This window comes from Pelodiscus sinensis, chromosome 1, assembly GCF_049634645.1.
Source record: "Pelodiscus sinensis isolate JC-2024 chromosome 1, ASM4963464v1, whole genome shotgun sequence".
Lineage (NCBI taxonomy): Eukaryota > Metazoa > Chordata > Testudines > Trionychidae > Pelodiscus > Pelodiscus sinensis.
In genome coordinates, this window is record NC_134711.1 from 311,987,377 (window position 1) to 312,008,630 (window position 21,254).

The 21,254-nt window shown below is 40.2% G+C and overlaps 1 protein-coding gene across 25 annotated transcripts in view; it reads left to right on the forward strand.

The window, feature by feature from the left end:
• Positions 1-21,254, forward strand: part of DLG2 (discs large MAGUK scaffold protein 2) — a 1,555,116-nt gene that overhangs the window by 911,187 nt on the left and 622,675 nt on the right. The window contains exon 1 of one of the 25 annotated variants that reach the window (XM_075919436.1): positions 12,981-13,413. The exons of 20 other annotated variants lie outside the window; for them this stretch is intronic. In XM_075919436.1, coding sequence (XP_075775551.1) covers positions 13,096-13,413 — 318 coding nt within the window. In that variant the 5' untranslated portion in view covers positions 12,981-13,095. Of the gene's footprint in view, positions 1-12,980; positions 13,414-21,254 lie in introns of those variants that run through there. 4 more of the 25 variants (XM_075919435.1, XM_075919433.1, XM_014578100.3 and 1 more) reach the window with 4 other exon arrangements.

The window sequence follows — 21,254 nt, forward strand, 5'->3', positions numbered from 1 at the left end:
TATGGCCCCTCTGCTACTGGCCTCAACCAGCCCTGGTCTGGATACTGGCCTCCCAGCCAGTTCCCCCCAATGCCACCAGCCACTCTGCCCTGCTGATTCTCCTTTCCCCCTTCCCTGCTAAGCCAGCCAGCCCAGCTCCCATCATACTGGGCTCCCAGCCCCATGAGGCAGCCCACTTGGGATGTGCTGGACTCCCAGTCACATTGGCCATCCCAAGTGATGCACACCAGGCTACAGCCCCACCAGGCAGCCCAGCCACCAAACCCCTTCCCTACTAAGCCGGACATCCCAGCAGACACGCTCCAGGTCTCACAGCCCATTTCCAGGCAGCCCAGCTGTGGGTAGACCAGCTGTGTCCCCTTCCATGCTAAGCCGGGCAGCCCAGCTGACACATGCTGGGCTCCAGGTCCTACAGCCCTGCTGCTGTGCACTGGGCTACAGCCTCATCAGGCAGCCCAGCTGGGTTGCGCCTGACAGCCCAGTTGCGGGGAGCCCAGCTGCCAGCCTTCCACCAAGATTTTCTGGTTCTGGAATATCCGTAGTCCTTCTGGACCTTGGATGTTGCCGGACAGTAAAGTCCTCAGAACAGAGGTTCAACCTGTACCATATGCTGGGGGAGGAAGATAGAGGTAGATCGTTCCATCATTGCCCTATTTTTGTACACTCCCCCTGAAACTGATACAGGCCATTGTCACTGACAGGATACTGGGCAAAATGGACCATTATGTGACACAGTAGGTAATCTCTAATTAATGAATTTTTATGGAGTAATTTGTACTAAACCTGCATATTGTATCATCATTACTGAAAGCCAGGAGGCATTATAGAAAATATAATCTGAGATGCATTAGTGCCACCACCTATGAAACAGATCCTGGTTTGTGAAAGCTACAGTTGATCATCTTTAACCAGTGTTTCTCAAATTGTGCTCCGCGGAGCCCCAGGGCTCCGTGAGACATCTCCAGGGGCTCTGCGAGATTGACAAACTGGAAACATGGATAAGTACAACACATACAATCAGTGGACCGCTGGGGCTCCGCAGAAATTTTTATGCATGTAAAGGGCTCTGGAGCCCCAAAAGTTTGAGAATCGCTGCTCTATACCTACTATTAATAGAAATTTAGCGCCTCTTCAAGAGAAACAGACCAACTAACCACACAGAAAAATGCAGTTATCTGAATGTAGACAGAACTACTTAGACTCAGTCACGTGCTATTAAACTCATGTCCTAATAAAAGAGCAAAAAATGTTTGTCTCATTCAGAAAAAAACCAAAAATCCATATGGCAACCTTTAGACCACAGGTCCAAATTAAAGAAAAAAGAGTGTTTTCCTTTCAGCTAACCAAACTGGGAAAAAAAGATCATCCTGTGGTAATACTGTGATATTAGCACAGTTCTCATTAATAAATAGCAGGCACATAAATTCCCCTTCACCCTCAGATTGAATAAGAATGGCTATGGTCTCTCTTGTCCAGTATTTTGTCTTCCAACAGTGGCCAATGCCAGGGGCTAAAGAAGGAATGAACAAAATAGGAAATGGTCAAGTGATTCATCCCTTGTTGTCCTGTCACAGTATTTGCCTGGCTTATGGACACCCAGACCATGGATGACATCTCTGACCATACTAGTTAATGGTCATTGATGAACTTACCCACCATGAATTTCTCTTTCTTTTTTGACTCCTGTTATAGTTTTGGCCGTCATGATATCCCCTGGCAGTAAGTTCTCAGGTTTGATGCACTGTGTGACGTAATTCCTTTTGTTAGTTTTTAAGCTGTTACCTGTTAATTACAACACTGACTCCAATTCTTGTTATGTGAAGGAGTAAATAGCATTTTTTTATTCACTTTCTCCTCACTGTTCATGATTTATAGACCTCTATCATATCCCCCTTAGTGATCCCTTTTCCAAACTGAAAAGATCCATATGCTGAGCTGTTTGTTTGAAGGACCGTGAGCTGAGGCCAGCAGTTGGAAGCTGTGAGCTTTTTAATGAGGATTTGAAATCTAGAGCCCTCTAGTCGTTGGTCAAGCCTTAACCATGCTCATAGTACTGGACTCCTCTGCTGCTTTTGGCCCTGCAAGACCATAAATTACCTACAGTTCACCTACATTTCATTTATTTTTATTTTGTTGTTTAGATTCACACACACACACTAAAAAAAAGCACCTCTCCACACACTATAAGCACCCTGGACCTAACTTAAGTGTACAACAAAACTTACCGATCATTTAAAAAATGCAGCAGTACAATTCAACATAGCCCACTACAACCTTCTGTCACAGTTGTAGGGTGAGTGAATTTCTGTTGCTTTTGTAAACCCTCTGAGCATCCTTCAGCTGGCAGGTTTCCTTGGGTAAAGTCACATAGTTCTCCCATTTTTAGCCTGGTGTCAGCCGATGGTCAGGGCAGTGCGTGGTGTGTGTGTGTTACACATCCGAGTCTTCAACTGCTAGGACAGGGTCCCTTCGCAGCGGGCAGCCGAAAAGGCTGACGGGTGCCCCAAAGTTTTACACCTGAGTCTTTGACTGCTAGGACACAGGGTCCCTTCACAGTGGACAACTTGTGAAGGCTGACAGGTGCCCCAGGAGTCTGTCCCGTGGAGGCGACAGGATCCAAATGCCCAGCTCTGCCTGCGTCTGCCCCTATGACTGGCTGGATTTCTTTTAATTGTGTCTGGTTCTGTTACAGCAACAGGAGGAGTCAGGTTAAAGCTTAAACAGTTACAGGTTTATTAAAGAGACTTATAAAGCATATGGTTACAATGGCTATTGTTCTACTTCTTAACTGCTAGAGAATACAGGTCTTAAAAATGGTTACAAAGGAAAAAGGATGATAGAAATAATCTCTCATTGTATGCATGCATTAAAAAGCTCTCATTGTATGCATGCATTAAAAACAAAAGGACACATATGGGTACAATTTTTACCCCCTTCTGCGTCTCTCGATTCCAGCGTGTCAGGCCAGGACTGGTCAATTCCCCGGGAAAAACGAATACAAGGCTGGGCATCCCCATGTGGACCTCGGGAGGCAATCACCTAACCCGACCAGCAGATAGATGGTAGATTGATACTCAGAGTGAGTGTGCTGCTGGGCCTGTCTTTATACCCGTGCAGTCACGTATTCTCTTTCTTATCTATGGTGCCAAATTGTGCTGGTTCAAAGATACCAGTTCTTACAAGGGAGTTGTGAACTTAATTTACACTTGTAAGAGAGAGAACTAAATTGGGAGTAGTAGAAATTCTTTACTCAGTGAGAGATTCCTCTTCTAGGGATGGTCGTGTGATCGTATCAACATAGGTGCTAGCCAAGGGCAGTTCTCGCAGCCTCTAGGTCGGCGATTGGCTTGATCACCCTCTCTTATCTGTGTTTACAGTTATCCAGGGTCTGATGAGCCAGCATATCCGGGCCTCTGTCAAGGCATCAAAGACTATGCTGATTTTATTGCTCTCTGTGTCCTGTGTGCTCTAGGCACCTCAGAGGGGCAAGCAAGATGGATGTGACAGAGGGGGCCTCTGTCTGGCTACACCTGGCCCTGCTTATCAATTATGCTTACCCAGGTAGTCCAACTGCTTATCAACTGTGATTCTTCCCTTTGGAGTCTATGACCAGTGTTGACTTGGGTGACCAAATCAAAATATTATTTTAGCCGTAGGAATGAGCGAGTGAGAGCAAGATGAATTTTAAAACTATCTATACACACCTTACCAAAAGGCCTACCATCTCCCGATACCATCAGCAGAATTTTGTGTCAGTTTCCTTTCCTTGAGTAGTTCTCCAGTGACCATCTCATTTCTAGAAAGAGACAATTTCTTTTAACCAGTTTGCTTTGTCAATTCCTGGCCTTTTGTTCCTGCTTGTCAAACCTGTTCGATAAGCTCTACGAGACGTCAAGCCAGACACCTCCGAGCCAGTGACTCTGCTGTTGTCCTATAACAACCCTCAAGTGATATGAAGGATGACTTATCTTGAACTTTTCTTCCTGACTGTTTTTCTTACAGCCGGCTGTTAAAGTAAACCAATGTATTCCTACAATAATCATTCCAATTACCATGTTGCTGTGCAGTATTCATAAATTATTACAGACAGCTCTTTGTCTGTCTCAGCCCCTTCTCTGGTATCTTGGCACCTCTGAATTTAAGGTGGTATCGTTAGTTGGGGAGATAGGTGGTTGCTTATGTTAGTAGGAAGCTGAACGTGAAATAACTTAATGGTTCTATTCCAGCTGGTGCAAGAACTAGTGCCTTTCCTAACCATGCCTTAGGCTGTTTGTTTCAGTTTAAAAGCAAAGAAAGGCACAAGGTCATATTCAGTTCTTGTGGTTACCCTCACCCACCCAGCTTGCCTCATTATGCTAAATGTGCTATAAAGCCTTACAGCTGCATTTGGCAATGAGCATGATAATCAATATTCTAGTTACTGGCACTGGACAGGCATTTTTCTGGGCTGCCAATTTGTCTCCCCTAACACTGGGCTGATGATCACAAAGTCCAGAGTGAAAAATGTTAGTAGTCAAGAAGGCAGCTATTTTCTGTTGAAAGGGTCTGACTGTGGAACAAACTTCCAGAGAGAAAGAATCAGATGAATTCAGAGTCATCTGTGAAGAAAGGCCGCAAGAGTTGACTTTGGTAAAAACTTTTTCATCAAAATTATAATGACATTTTCGGTAATAACCTTCCTAGACTGCTAAGGATTTAGATACTGCCAATCTAACGTGGGAAGTCTCCAGATGTCATACCAATGCAAAACTGTAAAATAGACAAATCTAGGGAAGAGATTTCATGGAACAATTGGGAGTGGCAGGGGTATGGCCTAATAGGTCTTTAGGATCTCTGACTAGTTGATTCTAGTTGACTAATTTTGGACAAACGGAACCAATAAAACAGAGCATACTCTCTCTACTGGACACTGAATTTATGAACTGTATAATACCCATATCCTTCGCAGACCTAAAATCTACAACTACTATACAGAACATTCCTGTATTGAAAGGGGATGCACTAGATCAGGGGCAGGCAAAATATGGCCTAGCAAACATTCAGATCTGGCCCTCTAAGATCCTCATAGACTCATAGACTTTAAGGTCAGAAGGGACCATTATGATAATCTAGTCTGACCCGCTGCACAGTGCAGGCCACAGAATCTCACCCACCCCAGAATAATCCTCTAGCTGTGATCTGTACCCCATGCTACAGGCGAAGGCGAAAAACCTCCAGGGCCTCTGCCAATCTACCCTGGAGGAAAATTCCTTCCCGACCCCAAATATGGCGATCAGCTAAACCCTGAGCATGTGGGCAAGACTCATCAGCCAGACACCCAGAAAGTTCTCTAGTAATTCCTATCATCCCTCCATTGACCTATTTCCCACTGATAATGAATGGTCAATTAGTTACCAAGATCATGTTATCTCATCAAACCATCCCCTTCATAAACCCATTTAGTTTAATCTTGAAGCCATATAGATCTTTTGCCCCCACTCCTCTGGGCTACCAATGTCTCATTGTCCAGTGGGACCCTTGGGTAGGCTCTCTGCCTACTCCAACCTCTCTACCCACTCAAAGTGGCCGGGGCCAGTGAGTGTGCATCTGCACACTGCCCCTGCCCTCAGTACCATCCTCACATCTCCCATAGGCTGGAAACTGGCCAGTGGGAGCTCCCTGGGCCATGCTTGGGGGGTGCAGCCAGCTCACGGAGCCTCTCTTCTGTTATGGTGGCCAGCCTTTTCAGGGCTGCACAGGATGGCCCCAGCACCTGGCCACTCTAAGCAAAATGTGGGAGCTTGGCAGGCAGAGAGCCTGCCCCAAGGTCCTGCTAGGAAAAGGGACTTGTGGCCAGAGCCTGCAGGTAGCAGCCCACCCCTGTTCGCAGCCAGCTCCTTGCTCCAAGTCACAATGCATGACCTCTGCACCTCTCCTGCATCCCTGCTCCAGGTCACAACTCAAACCCTTGCATTGCCTCCTGCACCACCTCCACCCCAGGTCAAAACTCCCTCCTGCCCCAGATCACACCTAAACCCTCTGCACCCCTCCTACACTCCTGCCATAGGTCACAACATATAACCCTCTGCATCCTTCCACCTGGTCACATCTCCCTTCCAGATCTTGCACCCCTCCCACACTCCTACACCAGGTCACAACCCCCTCCTTCACCTAAACTCTCTCCTAGACACCTCACCACCTTCTGCACCCTAATGCCCTACCTAAAGCTCCTTTCTGCGCCCAACCTCTTTCATAGACCCCACCCTTCCCATAAATAGCATAGAAAAATGTGCCCCCGTGCAAAAATTATTGCCCATCGCTGTAGTGGATGATATAAAAGGTATTTCAGTACTAACTTCTATGATTCTCTGATACTTGTTGCCATGAAATTGGTAACCCTAATGCTCTGCTCTGCACCATAGGCTGGCTTGATTTGACATAATTGACTTTGACATAATCATCCTAATTGAGAGATTTGTTTGTTCCATAGATGTAATAATGACTCTGTTTCTTTATTTGTTCTTTCCTAATGTCTTCTAAATTATCGGTCATTGTTCTTGACCTCAGGACATACAACATACCACTTGTGAGTATCCTGTGCCTTCTGCAGATGCCCTGAGAGAGCAGTGACCTTGGGCATGCAGGGATGAGTTGCCTGCAAAGGGCTAAATCTAAAATAGCTGTTTGAGAGCTTCAAAACCTGAAGTCTGTCAGCTCTGGGACAACACCAAGGCTGCCACAGAACTGTCAATAAGAATGAAGATTTGTGGTGGGGACTTTAAACAAAATTTTCCAGCTCTTTTGCTGTGAATTTCTTTTCTGCCAGGCTGTGTACTTTCAAAGTAAAAGTGGATGTAGTTCTATGTGCTTTTCACATGTGGGAAGGGCAGGGCTGGAGTAGAACTCAAGTCCTTCTGCTCAAAAGCAGCAGGTCTATGTCACTCATGCTGTGGGAGATATTGCTTAAAGGAAACATAGTCTACATTGCCCAAGGTCACATAGGAAGTCTATGGCAGAGCAAAGAATTGAGCTTATGTTACTTGAGTCTGTCTATTTTGTTAATCAGAAACCATTCTGTTGGTCCGCCCTTTCTACTTAGACTTTACTTTCTTTAGAAGAAAAAAAAAAGAAAAAGTATGTTTGACTGACTGGACTAGGCAGTATGTCATGTTGATTACTTCTCTTGTTATTTTTCTATAAAAATATTTTTAGAAGCTGTAGGACCAAAATGACTTGTAAATATTATTTCAAGCTATGCTTTATCTTGAATTTATTACTGTTCTTTCACTGTGTATTTTTTATGGTTACATAATGTTGCATACTTGGTTGGAGGGGAAAATCTGTTCCTACATCTAAATCATCTTCACGCATGCTTCAAGCTTCCCTTTCCAAACTCTATTAATATTTTTTTTTGTTTCCCACATGTATATGTTTGCCCAAAGCAAATTCTTTTCAATGTTTATTTTTCGTGTATGTGAGAAGTTGGTTTAGCCCAATTATAAGTGTACTGTCAACTAAATGCTTTCAGTCCATTTGTTGTACCACCTTAATGTCTTCAAACTCAAATGGATGGTATTTTCCATTCAATGATTATTGGGTCAAACACAGTTCAGAACATTTATCTAATTTTGTTGTGTACACCAGTTTGTTTTTATTAAATCAGCATAATAGTTGTACGTGTGTATTTGAACAGTGCTAATCCAAGTTCATACAAAAATGCATATCATCCCATGGTTAATTGCATGGTTCAATTATAGCTGATGAAATTGAATTCTTTAATTAGTGGATCTGTCTTGTTCAGTTGTCTAGAAGTTAGTTGTACAGGCATATTTATATATTCCTACCTCAAACACGCAGTGACAACTTCCACCTTGGAGGAAAAAAAGAAATCGTTAAATTGTTCATATATGCATACCTAATTTATATATATGTTTTCAGAAGTATAGCAATAACATTGAGGCCCACAATTACCTTTAAACAAGGAATTTAGTGGTATCAAATTACATTTGAAAATATCTTCTTTTATAGGAAATAATTTCAAATAGTTTGTATAGTAGTTTATTGGTAACTATTACAAAGACATTTGCATATAATTCAGTTTTAAAAAATCTTTTTGGGGATTCTTTTGGAATTGATTTCTAGCATTTTTAGAATAATTTGGCCTAGCATTTTGTTTTTAATTATTTTTGTTAACAAGATGTAAAATGTGTAGCTTCAGGTAATTGGAATGTGGATATTAAACAACTGTAAGTTGCACAAAAGTATTCTCTGCAGCAGATTATATTGTTACATTATACCATGACACCAACTGACTAAGAACCACATTCTGATTTTGTCCACATCACTGTAAATCAAGATTGATTCCATAATTAAATTGGTGTAAATGAGATCAGAATTTGGCCTTGGTTGTGGATTTTCCCCCTGTTCCTAAAAATGTTTCCCCCTGAACTGGTACATCTGAAATGAACACTGTAGTGTCCTTTTGTAGAAGCAGCTCTTCAAGAGTGATTCAAGCATAATGCAGATTTTATTATTGGAAGATGTTTTTCAGCTGTTCAGGAGTTAGTTATTCTTGAGCTCTAGAGGAATGCAGATGTTTTGGACCTTTTACTTTTCAGGCATGAGAAAAAATACAAGAAAGGTTCAGAATATCTTTATTTCCTTTAGACTTGCCAGTGATTACTCATTTGGACCAGGTTTGTAAACAATGGCCTCAGTTATTACATACGCAGTTTGGAGATGCAGCAGGATACTCAGTCCTAGCAAATGAAGAATAACTAGTTTATCATGTAGTACGTAGCCTAAATTTTACCTGCAAAAATATGTGTGCTCGTCTTGTAATTTCAAACCTCAAAGAAGAACAAAAATGGGTCTAAGAACACAGCTGAATAAATTTGTTCATCCAAAATGCCAGAGGGATGATGAGCATTCTGTGTGGTATGACTGTCAGTAAAGCATGTCTCTCACATTTTTTTCAGCTGCAGCTTGCCACAAGCATGCAGCAGGGGATGGCACTGATAGTTGATAAGTCATAGACATGTATGTGTTATATGCTTGTTATTTTGACTTACATGCCACACAATTCTGAAACTCCTGCTTCTTTCCCTTGCAGTCTGATAATTTGACAAAAGTTCCTTCAGAGTTTCACCTTATGATGTAAGTGAATTTTGGGGAAAACAGTGTTTGAAATATTACATTATGGGAAAAAAAATTAAATAGCCGCATGTTTTTTTGTTTCCTGGTCTTCTGGAGTACTGTCAGCCGACGGTCAGGGCAGTGTGTGTGTGTGTGTGTATGTTTCTGAGAAAAGGTTTAATGTCCGTGTCTTTACTGCTAGGACCGGGGTCCCATCGCAGAGGGTGGCCAGCAGGCCAACAGATGCCCCGTTATATAGGAAGAGCTTATTACACCTTAGATTTTAGCTGCTAGAACACGGGTTCCTTCGCAGCGGGCAGCCTAGGAAAGGCTGAAAAGGTGCCCCAACGGATCTTGTCACCTGGGAGTGACACAGATCCAAACGCCCAAGCTCTTCCTATGTCTGTCCCTTTATGACCAGCTGAAGTTCTTTTAAATTGTGCTTGGTTCTGTTACAGCAACTGAAGGAGTCTGGTTAAAGCTTAAACAGTTACAGGTTTATTAAAGAAGCTTAGAAATCATATGGTTACAATGGCTATTGCTCTATTTCTTAAATGCTAGCAAATATATATATATATATATATATATATATATATAGGTCTTAAAAATGATTACAGGAAAAAGGTAAAGATAGAAAATAGAAATAATGGTACCAAGTGACAGCTTAATCTTTAAAGAGCTCTAACACTATGTATATATATACTTAAACAAAGGACCACATCCAGGTACAATTTTTACCCCTTTCTGTGCCTCTCGACTCCAGCATGTCAGGCCAGAGCCAGTCTCTCAATTCATAGGAAAGACAAATACGAGGTGGGCGTCCCCTCTGGAACCTCAGGAGATCAAACATCTAACCCGACCAGAAAATAGATGGTAGATTGACACTCAGAGAAAATGTGCTGCTGGACCCATCTTTATACCCCTGGGGGCCCGTATCCTCTTTCTTATCTAAGATGCCGAATTGTACTGGTCCGTTTTGTGGCGCTAGTTCTTAAAAGCAAGTTTCAAGTTAATTTACACTTGCAAGAGAGAGATAACTAAATTGTGCGTACTAGACTTTTTTTTACTGGGAGAGAGATTCCTCCTCCCGCGGACGGCTGTGTGTTCGTATCAATAGGGGTTAAGTCAAGGACACTCCTTGGCAGCCTCTTGGTCAGCAATTGGCGTATCTCTGTTTGCAGCCATTCACGGTCACAGCAGCCTGGGCCTTCTGTTCTGTGTGCCCTGCATGCTCCGGGCAAGCAAAAATGGATGTTACGGGGGGGGGGGGGGGGTTCCTGTCTGGCTACAAGTACATGTATGTTTTCTAAAAAAATTAATACTAGAGAGTGATGATAGCAGATTGTGGAACAAAACATTCTGATGTAACGATACACACTTGAACCTAATAATGCTGTTGGTTGAAAATTGACTCTGCATTCTGAGTGGAAATCTTGAAAGCTTGCATCTGTGTAGTGAGATCCACATTGCAAGCAGGTTATATGAATCCTTTCTCAGTGTCTCACTCCTGCTTGTGCATCCTCATATGTGTCTGGGGGTCTCCTTAGCAGGGACCAACTTCTAGAGCACTGCAAATCCACAGATATTCACTTTAGATCTGTGAATACCTGCATCTGTGGATTTGGATATCAGCATATCATTTTGCAGATGCTGACACAAATTTTGTATCCACGTAGGGTTCTATTCATTACTCCTTTGGGCTATGATATTCCAACTCTGGAGCACTTCAGAGTTAAGTGAGAGGACAGATATTTTTGTGGTGCACTTGGGAGACATGGGTTCAATTCCCTACTCTGCCACAGACTTTCCAGTGTGAGCTTGGAGAAGTCATTTGGCGACTCTATGCCTCTGTACTCTGAAAAATAAGAATGAGAGAACTTTTCTACCTCTCAGTGATGCTGTGAATGTAAATTAAAAAATGTGAGATGGTCAACTATTACAGTAATGGGAACCATATAAATATCTAGTACAGATAGATGTAATCACTGATTGGAGCACCCCAAAATAACTCCAGAGGGACATCCATGTTATATTGTCCTGAGGTGGAGATATTCTGTTACAGAAACTCTGCTTCATCACAAATTGTCTCAGGATTTCAGGCCATGATTCCATTATGGTGAGTGACTTCCCTCTCTGGAGTATATTGTCATTTTCTCTGATACTGTGTGGAAATGCATGTTTATTCACTAATCTATAAGAGTGAAAACCTTGCATCTCCTTGTCTTCATTCCACTGTAGTAGTGTGCTTCCTCTTTTCTGAGTGCAAGGGTTGTGTCTGTGATTGTCACTTTCCACTTGTTTTATGAGCAATGCTTTTCTGAACTGATGACTGAGAGAGCTGCATTCTGGGCCTCAAAAAAATTATGTGTATGTAAAGTTACACATGCATGTGTAAAAATTGAGGTCAATGGAGCTTTGTTAACTCATACCAGTTGAGGATCTTGTCTATTGGGAATACTCTTGTGCATAAGGGAGTGTCAAATCAAGATTTTTTATATAATACATACAAAGGGCTCTAAGCAAACATATACCCTTTCGCATGGAACAAATATTATATCCAAAAAAACCTATCATATGTTGTGACTCAGAAAAAGTTGCCACTATTGATAATTTAAACAGGTGGCACTCAAACACCAGTCCTTTTAAACAGCATCTTGAGTCACTATGCTGATAAAATAGGATTTCTACTTAAAAAACCCAGTGGTATCACTTGTTAATGAAGACTTACTGCTTAACTAAATCAAAATCTCCTTTACAAGAGTCTAGTCTTTGAGAGACTGAGGTTAATAATTGGAAGAATAAAAATTATTGCATCAAATATTTTTGTAAATTATTTGGTACTGAGAATCTTTTCTCAGTTGAAATCCTTTTCAGAGAGTGTTCATGGTCTTATATTTGAATGTTTGATTTTGAAGTTATGGTAGCTAAAACATGCATGTCATTTAGGAACTGTGTACATTTAATTTCTTATACTGAGAGACTAATGTAGAATTCTAAAATCCTCTCAGTTTAAAAACATTCCATAACACACAGTTCAGTATTTGCAATGAAAACCACCATTGGTTATCCTTGTGTGATAAAAAGAAAAAAATTCCGAGATAAAAGGCGTATCATATTTTCTATAGCCAATAAACCCCATTTTCAAAAGTGACCTAGTCTCCCAAGTCCCACTGACTTTCAGTTAGCTCCTAGTGACAAAGCCACTTTGAAACTGGATTTGAACTCCTAATCATTTGGGCCCTATTGAAAATTGTACCTGGGGTCTCCTGTTGTTTACATCCTTTGTCTACAGTAAATTTTTTTCCTGATTTACATTGCAAGAAGATCATTAGATTTAAAATACATACCTTCCTTTCTTCTCTACTCCTCCCCCACTTCCAACATTAGTAGATAGTATTCTTCATGAACTCATTATCTATGTATTCTCCCAATGGAATTTTGTTCATATGGTCTTTTCATGTAGACAGAAAAATGGTCTTACCTCTTTTAATTTTTTGCCATTCTTTGGAAAGGTATATTTTTTCAATAGGCTTTATTTTTTAGATACTATACCATTTCCAGAGTAAAACATCCTGCTAGTAAAGCTTACATGTGTATCTGTTTCAGTACATATCTGTATGTTGCTAGTATAGGCTAGGAAAGTGTTAAATTAGAATGAAAATTGCAAAATTATTTTTCCACTATGGTTTGTCATCCAGAAATGGGTTTGTAACACAGTGTACAGCCTTGTATCCCAGCTGTGTGGAGCATTGATTGCTTCTGCCTGAAGCAGGGATGCTGTCAAGTTGCTCTGAGAGTTGAGTCATCTATTGACAAAGAGCTACCAGCCAGCAGATAATGCTGTGCAGCTCTGCTCTCTGTGCTCCCACTATGCACTGCTTATAGCAGCTGTCAAAGGTACTGAAGGGTCCACAAGAAAGGACTTTACATCTGCTAAGAAGAGAAAAGCTGGCCAAGGGAAACCCTAGATATCAGTACAACATGAATGCATACCTTACTAAACAACACAGCTGCTGCAGGGGGTCTGATGGGATGGATGCTGGCAGAAGTTTGCCCTCATTGATGAGGGATGCCCACTGTGCCTGTGGTTGCCAACAGAACCCCCCAGGGTTCTATTATAATTCTCAGACTGTACCCTCTTCGGGACCTGTGGGGCTGACTCAAAACAGGAGTAAGTGTATTACTTTGTGGGACAGTGGGCGGAAGAGTCCCCATAAAACTCTGGCTAAGACAAAAGGGACCACAGGGGAGTGGTGGTCGGAGTGCACCTGTCCCCATGGCTGGTGCAACCCAGTACAGGTGAGCCTATTCTTATAAGTCTAAATGAGTTAGAAGATTCTCAACAAAAAATAGAATTTTGCTACTGTTGGCAGCTTTTCACGCTGGGTCTTGATTATTGTTTAATGATGTATTTTGGAAGATTTTATGCAAGGGGAGTGTCAGTTTTTAATGTCTGTCAATTGAATCCTGTTTTTATGTGGTCTTTGTAATTCTTGTTTTTTTTTTCTGGGAAGAGTTTCATTTTCATAATACATTGGTTTTATATAGATATTCAACTTCTCTAAACTTCCTGTTACACTGTGATTATGTTTAGAAGTTTGGTCTGCTTTAGGCACCCCATGGCTTCACATGTATTGTATTGTGCATGCTTCTTTGGAGAGTTTGTTTTTGTTTGCTTTTTCAAGTTAAATAATCACATAGCTTTTAAATAGGGAAAAGTAATTAAATGTTTAAAAAGGAATATGGAAGGCACCTCCTGCTTGCAATATCTATTTGAAATTTAAGTAAGTATGAAGTAACTGACTTTAGCCTTCATTTTTATACTAATTTTAATTTTTCAAATGGCAAACTAGTTTTATTTGAAATTTAAAATATATTAGTGTCCAGAATTTGGACAGTTATTTGAGTGTAATTATTCTTACTTATAATTGCTTCCAAGGAAACAAAGCACTGAGAAATGAATTTCAGTGACATTCATTCGGTTGTTAATATTAAAAAGCATTAATGCTTTGTCCACTGATGCGTGCATTTTCATGTCTGCATCAGACATTTTAATCTCATTCAAAAGCTTTGCTTTATACTGACACCAGCCAACCATATAGTGAAGTTTATTTAACTCAAAAGGAAAATTGGAGTGCAACATTAAAATGAAATACTCTAGTGATTATTAGGTAAATCTTACATTATAGTCTAACGGTTCTTAAACCTTATTGGATTGAAGACATGCTGTTTGGAGTATAAATCATTTCTCTGATGGAAATGATCGTAATATGTTTTTCATAGAACAGGGAACCAATAAGGGGGTATTATTTGGTCTTCTGACAGTGGGGTACATTTTATCTTAGCTCATAATCCAGAAAAGTGATGCATAGTTTGATATATATATAAATTAACTTTGAACTGATTTTTAATTGAAAGACTAATATTTTTTGGTTTTGGATTTTTTTGAAGTGACCAAAAATACACATATTCTAAAAATATATTGTAAATTCTTCTCATGAACGGTGTGTACCAAATTTATATGAAAGTTGCATAGAGTATAAGCCATCATGAAAACATTAAAAAAAATCAATAGAAATTAGCGAGTGTCCTTATTTTGCTTCAGTGACTTAGGAATTTTATTTTTAATGTTTTTTTTCTCCTACTGAGCAACCAGTTTTGTTGGCTATGTAAGATACAGAATTTGCAGAGGGGGCAATAATGTTGTATGTTCTTATTGTTATTTTTAAAAAGTATCCTACTGATCACACTTAAAAGATCACTCCAGTATATGTACTTTACTTGCATTCAGTTTATGCATTCAAATACAATGTAATTGCATATTTTCAACACCATTTTATAAAGATAATATAAAATAACACATTTAAAGATTTGCACCAATAGGTCATTTTTACTTTTGAACTTCATCTAGCACACATTCTTACTGTCGAAGCAAAATACAGGACAATGTAGCACTTTAAAGACTAACAAGATGGTTTATTAGATGATGAGCTTTCGTGGGCCAGACCCACTTCCTCAGATCAAATAGTGGAAGAAAGTAGTCACAACCATATATACCAAAGGATACAATTAAAAAAATGAACAAATATGAAAAGGACAAATCACATTGCAGAACAGAAGGGGGATGCGGGGGGAGGAGGGGGGGGAGAGGGAGGAAGGAAGGTAAGTGTCTGTGAACTGATGATATTAAAGGTAGGGAGAGTGGGATGTTTGTGAGTTAATGGTATTACAGGTGATAATTGGGGAAACTGTCTTGGTAATGGGTGAGATGTCACCCATTACCAAGACAGTTTCCCCAATTATCACCTGTAATACCATTAACTCACAAACATCCCACTCTCCCTACCTTTAATATCATCAATTCACAGACACTTACCTTCCTTCCTCCCCCCCCCCCCCCCCGCATCCCCCTTCTGTTCTGAAATGTGATTTGTCCTTTTCATATTTGTTCATTTTTTTAATTGTATCCTTTGGTATATATGGTTGTGACTACTTTCTTCCACTATTTGATCTGAGGAAGTGGGTCTGGCCCACGAAAGCTCATCATCTAATAAACCATCTTGTTAGTCTTTAAAGGTGCTACATTGTCCTGCATTTTGCTTCAACTACCCCAGACTAACACGGCTACATTTCTATCACTATTCTTACTGTCTGAACTCACATTTTTGTCTTTGTTGAGTTTAGCTAAGTGTCCTCAGTAGTATTTACCTGAGGTCATCTTTATGCTTTTTAGAAAAAAAATCTAGTGCAAGATAATGTTCTGCTCCTACATGCAACTGAAACAGATTGATATGTTACTTTCTCATAGGATTTTATTCATCTTTTGTCTTCTGCTGTGTCATACCATTTCTAGACAGTTTCCTGTGACTTTCTCACTCTTTCTCATTCAAATAATAATCTCTTTATTTTTATTTCACCTGTCTAAAGCGAGCATTGTGGAGACAATGAGAAGAGTAGGGAAAGAGTATGTAAAAACGCTGGGGATATGTCTACACAGTAACTAGACACCAACAGCTAGACCGTGCCAGTCTTCTCAAGCTCCTGGGGCTTGCACTGCAGAGCTGTGTCATTGCTATGTAGACTTCCAAACCTGGTTTGGAAACTGAGTACCCTCCCATGTCACAGGGTCCTAGAGCCAGGCTCCAGGCCGAGCCCAGAAGTATACATAACAATGAAACAGACTCACAGCCCAAGACTTGTGAGCCCAAGTTGGCTAGCACTGGCCGCTGCAGTTTTTTCTCTTGTGTAGATATATGCTGGGAAGTCTTGCTTTCTGACCAACATTGAGATGGTAACTGTTTATAACTGTTGTAAAAAGCTGGTGGGATAGGGCATCACCCCAATATGGTTTCTGAAGATCAACTACATTTCATATGAGTAAGAGATGCAATGTACTGCAATTTAATAGCTAGTTAGAAAACTGCTATTTGTTCTTTCTTCTTTAGAGTGCAGATTAAAAGCTGTAGGTGTCTGTTGAGGGACTCACCACACCGTCTCTTGATTGGAAAATAATCTCAGTCTGTCTCTCTCAAAAGAAGTCTTAGTCCCCTTTTACAGCAGTAAAGTCATGTTTTCAGTGATGATATTTCACACATAAAAATGCAATGAGAAATGAAGAGCATAATTAGAATAAAAGTAAATGATTCTAAGTTCAGATCTTGTATATAATGAGCTACGGTGAGAATATTTGTAAAATGGCTAATAGAGGTTGACATTCTTCAATACAGGTTGTTTGTTTAAAAGAGAGATAATGGGAATCTACTCTTCAGCGTAGACAAAATTACATCAACTGATGTGTTTCCCTTAAAGTGCTGAGCACCTTCTCTTGCCAAATAAGTCACTGGAAGGTGACCCCTGGCTTCAGATGGAGCTGAAAGCACATACCTCCTCACAGGTTCCTCAATTACCAATGCAACGATCAATATAATGTCAGGTTCTTGGTGTTTCAGTGATACCATTGACAAATTTGTCAAAGATTCAGAAGTGTTTTGAAATGTTAAATCTCTGCAAATTTTATTGCCTATGTATCTTTTTCCCAATATCTTCTCTAGTATAGGTAAGGCAACGAGTGGCTCTTCATTGAAGTTTTTGTGTGTTAAACTCTGCAGATTTGCTTCCCTGGATTTTCTGTGTGCATTTTCCCTTGGTTTTGCTTTGAGTTTTGGGCTGAGAACTCTCTTTTCTCAAACAGACTTATTTGAAATTACCAAAATTCACTTCATTTGAGAAACCATATTAAATTAAAATAATTCAGAAGCTAGTGCTAAACTCAGGTTTGAACAAACACTAGCATTACTAAGCCAGAGGGTTTCCCCCAAGAGCTACTGATTGTGTTTTGTTATCAATTTATCAGAAGCTAAGAAATTAAGAAAATGTATAAGGGATTCAAAGGGATACAAGATTAAGTCTATGGCTAGCGGAGTTAAGGTGAATAAGAAGTTTTCTTAAGTGCATTAAGAAGAAAAAGAATGGTGTTGGTCCATTACTAGATAGAAATGTAAAATTATCAATGATAATGGAGAAAAGGCATATGTTCAATAAATATTTATATTCTGTATATGGGGAACTGAGTATGTATTTGTGTTGTATGATAACACACTTTCCATTCCCGTAGTATCTCAGGAAGATGTTGAGTAGCAGCTATTAAATTTAGACATTTTTAAACTGGCAGGCCCAAGTAACTTGCATCCAAAAATTTTAGAAGAGTTCTCTGAGGAGCTCACTAGACAATGAATGTTGATTTTCAATAAATCTTGACATACCAGGAAAGAGCCAGAAGACTGGAAGAAAGCTAATATTGTGCCAATAATTAAAAAGAGTGAAGGGATGACTCAGGTAATTACAGGTCTACCAATCAGACATTGATAAATGGTAAGATAATTGAACAGTTTATAAAAGGCTCAATAAAAAATTAAAGGAGGGTAATATAATTAATGCCAATCAACATGGATTTATGGAAAATTGACCTTGTCAAACTGACTTGATCTTTTTTAAGAGATTACAAGTTTGGTTGATAAAGCTATTACTGTTGATGAACTATTCTTATGCTTCTATAAGACATTTGGTTTGGTACTGCACAATAATCTTGATTAAAAGAATTAGAATGATATAACATTAACATGGGAGACAAATAGATTAATAACTAGCTAACGTACAGGTCTGAAAATGTAATTGTGAATGGAATTCCTTTTCAAATTGGTGTGTTATTAATACACAGGGATTGGTTCTAGGCCATTACACTATTAAGAATTTTTATTTATTATCTTAAAGCAAACAGAAATCATAACCCATAAATTTTGAGAGATGGTAAGTAATAAGGTTAAGACAGGTTAATGATGTGTGTGTGTGTGTGTGTGTGTGTGTGTGTGTGTGAGAGAGAGAGAGAGAGAGAGAGAGAGAGAGAGAGAGAGAGAGAGAGAGAGAGATACTTCAACTAATAACTGAGGATGATTGGTAGTCATCACTGTCAAAGACAGAACCCTGAACTAGATGGATTCCTGCATTATGATTATATTCCAAATGATGTTACTGTAAATTAACCATCATTCACCCATAGAGCATTCTGGTAGCAGCAGCACAGAATGAAAGTTGATTTCCCACTGAGGAAAAAAATGCTAGAGGAGCCAAAAAAATTTTCTCTAGGGTGATTAATGTTCTCTTGTAATCTATGTTTTTTTATTTTTTGTTTTTGTTAAGGCCAGGAAGAGAGACCATTACTATCCTCTAGCCTGACCTGTAAGAAATTAACCCAAAAATCATTGCATGATTCCTAGCTGAAATATTGATCAGCAGAATGACACTCTTCTGGATGAACAAATAAAGAAGCACAGAAAGGGAGATGATAGAATCTGATTATGCCCCATAAGCCTTCTGTGAAAATTTGGCACAGTGACTCGCATTTGGCATTTATTCCTGATAGTTGCCATAGAAATGAAATTTCATATAGGGTTCTATTATATGAAAATTGAAAGCATTTAAGGGAAATCATTGCCTGGTGGTTACCTTTAAGAAGTCAGAATTTGGTGTCAGTAACCAACTTAGCATTATATCTAATACTCCAATTTTCCCTATAAGTAATAACATTCAGAACAGCTTGGTATCCCTTAGCACATGGAAGGAGGGGGGAGGGCTTTGAGCCACATTCATGTAATCAAGGGTAGCTTCCGGTGGGCTGCTAAACACTTTATTTACCTGAGCATCGAGTATCTGCAGACAGGGCCACTCACAGCTCCTATTTGCTGTGGTTCATTGTTTCTGGCCAGTGGAGTCAATGCTCCTTTCCAGGAGTGGGAAGGCCTTGTTTGGACACAGACTGGCTAATCTTGTGAGGAGGGCTTTAAACTAGGTTCGACGGGGACAGGTGAGCAAAGCCCACAGGTAAGTGCTGAATGTGCGGGACTGGGAGATGGGTTGGAAATGGGGGGAACTACGGACTATAATGGCAAGGAGAAAGGAGAGTCAGGGCACAACAGGGACGCAAGATCAAGTCAGTATCTTAGATGCCTATATACAAATGCGAGAAGTATGGGTAATAAGCAGGAAGAACTGGAATTCCTAACAAATAAATACAACTATGACATCATTGGTATTACAGAAACCTGGTGGGATGGGACGCATGATTGGAATGTTGGTATGGAAGGGTACGGCTTGCTCAGGAAGGACAGACAGGGAAAAAAGGGAGGAGGGGTTGCCTTGTATATTAAAAATGTACACACTTGGACTGAAGTGGAGATGAACGTAGGAGATAGCTGTGTAGAGAGTCTCTGGGTTAAGCTAAAAGGGGTAAAAAATGAGGGTGATGTCATGCTAGGAGTCTACTACAGGCCACCTAGCCAGGTGGAAGAGGTGGATAAGGCCTTTTTTAAACAATTAACAATACTATCCAAAGCCCAAGATTTGGTGGTGATGGGGGACTTCAACTATCCAGACATACGTTGGGAAACTAACACAGCGGGGCACAGGCTATCCAATAAGTTTCTGGACTGCATTGGAGACAACTTTCTGTTTCAGAAGGTTGAAAAAGCTACCAGAGGAGAAGCTGTTCTGGATTTGATTTTAACTAGTTGAGAACTTGAAAGTGGAAGACAGTATGGGGGACAGTGATCATGAAATAATAGAGTTCATGATCTTAAGGAAAGGTAGAAGGGAGACCAGCCCAATTGAGGTAATGGATTTCAGGAAGGCAGATTTTGATAAGCTCAGAGAACTTGTAGGTAAGGTCCCATGGGAAGCAAGACTGAAGGGAAAAACAATTGAGGAGAGTTGGAAGTATTTCAAAGGGATGTTGTTAAGGGCCCAAAAGCAAACAATTCCGCTGTGTAGGAAAGATAGAAAATACGGCAAAAGACCAGCTTGGCTTAACAAGGAGATCTTGCATGATCTCAAAATAAAAAAGGAGTCCTATAAAAAATGGAAACTAGGACAAATAACAAAGGATGAATATAGGCAAGCAACACGGGAATGCAGGGGCAAGATTAGAAAGGCAAAGGCACAAAATGAGATCAAACTAGCTACAGGCATAAAGGGAAACAAGAAGATCTTTTATAAATACATTAGAAGCAAGAGGAAGACCAAGGACAGGGTAGGCCCACTGCTCAGTGAGGAGGGAGAAGCAGTAACAGGAAACTTGGAAATGGCGGAGATGCTCAATGACTTCTTTGTTTCGGTCTTCACCGAGAAGTCTGGAGGTGTGCCTAACGTAGTGAATACAAGCAGAGAGAGGGTAAGTTTAGAAGATAGGATACACAAAGAACAAGTTAAAAATCACTTAGGAAAGTTAGATGTCAGCAAGTCACCAGGTCCTGATGAAATGCATCCCAGGATACTCAAGGAGCTGATAGAGGAGGTATCTGAGCCTTTAGCTATGATCTTTGAAAAATCATGGAAGACGGGGAGATTCCAGAAGACTGGAAAAGGGCAAATATTGTGCCCATCTATAAAAAAGGGAATAAGAACAACCCAGGAAACTACAGACCGGTCAGTTTAACGTCTGTCCCAGGGAAGATAATGGAGCAGGTAATTAAGGAAATCATATGCAAACATTTGGAAGGTAATAAAGTGATAGGGAATAGCCAGCATGGGTTTGTGAAGAACAAGTCATGCCAAACTAAACTGATAGCTTTCTTTGATAGGATAACGAG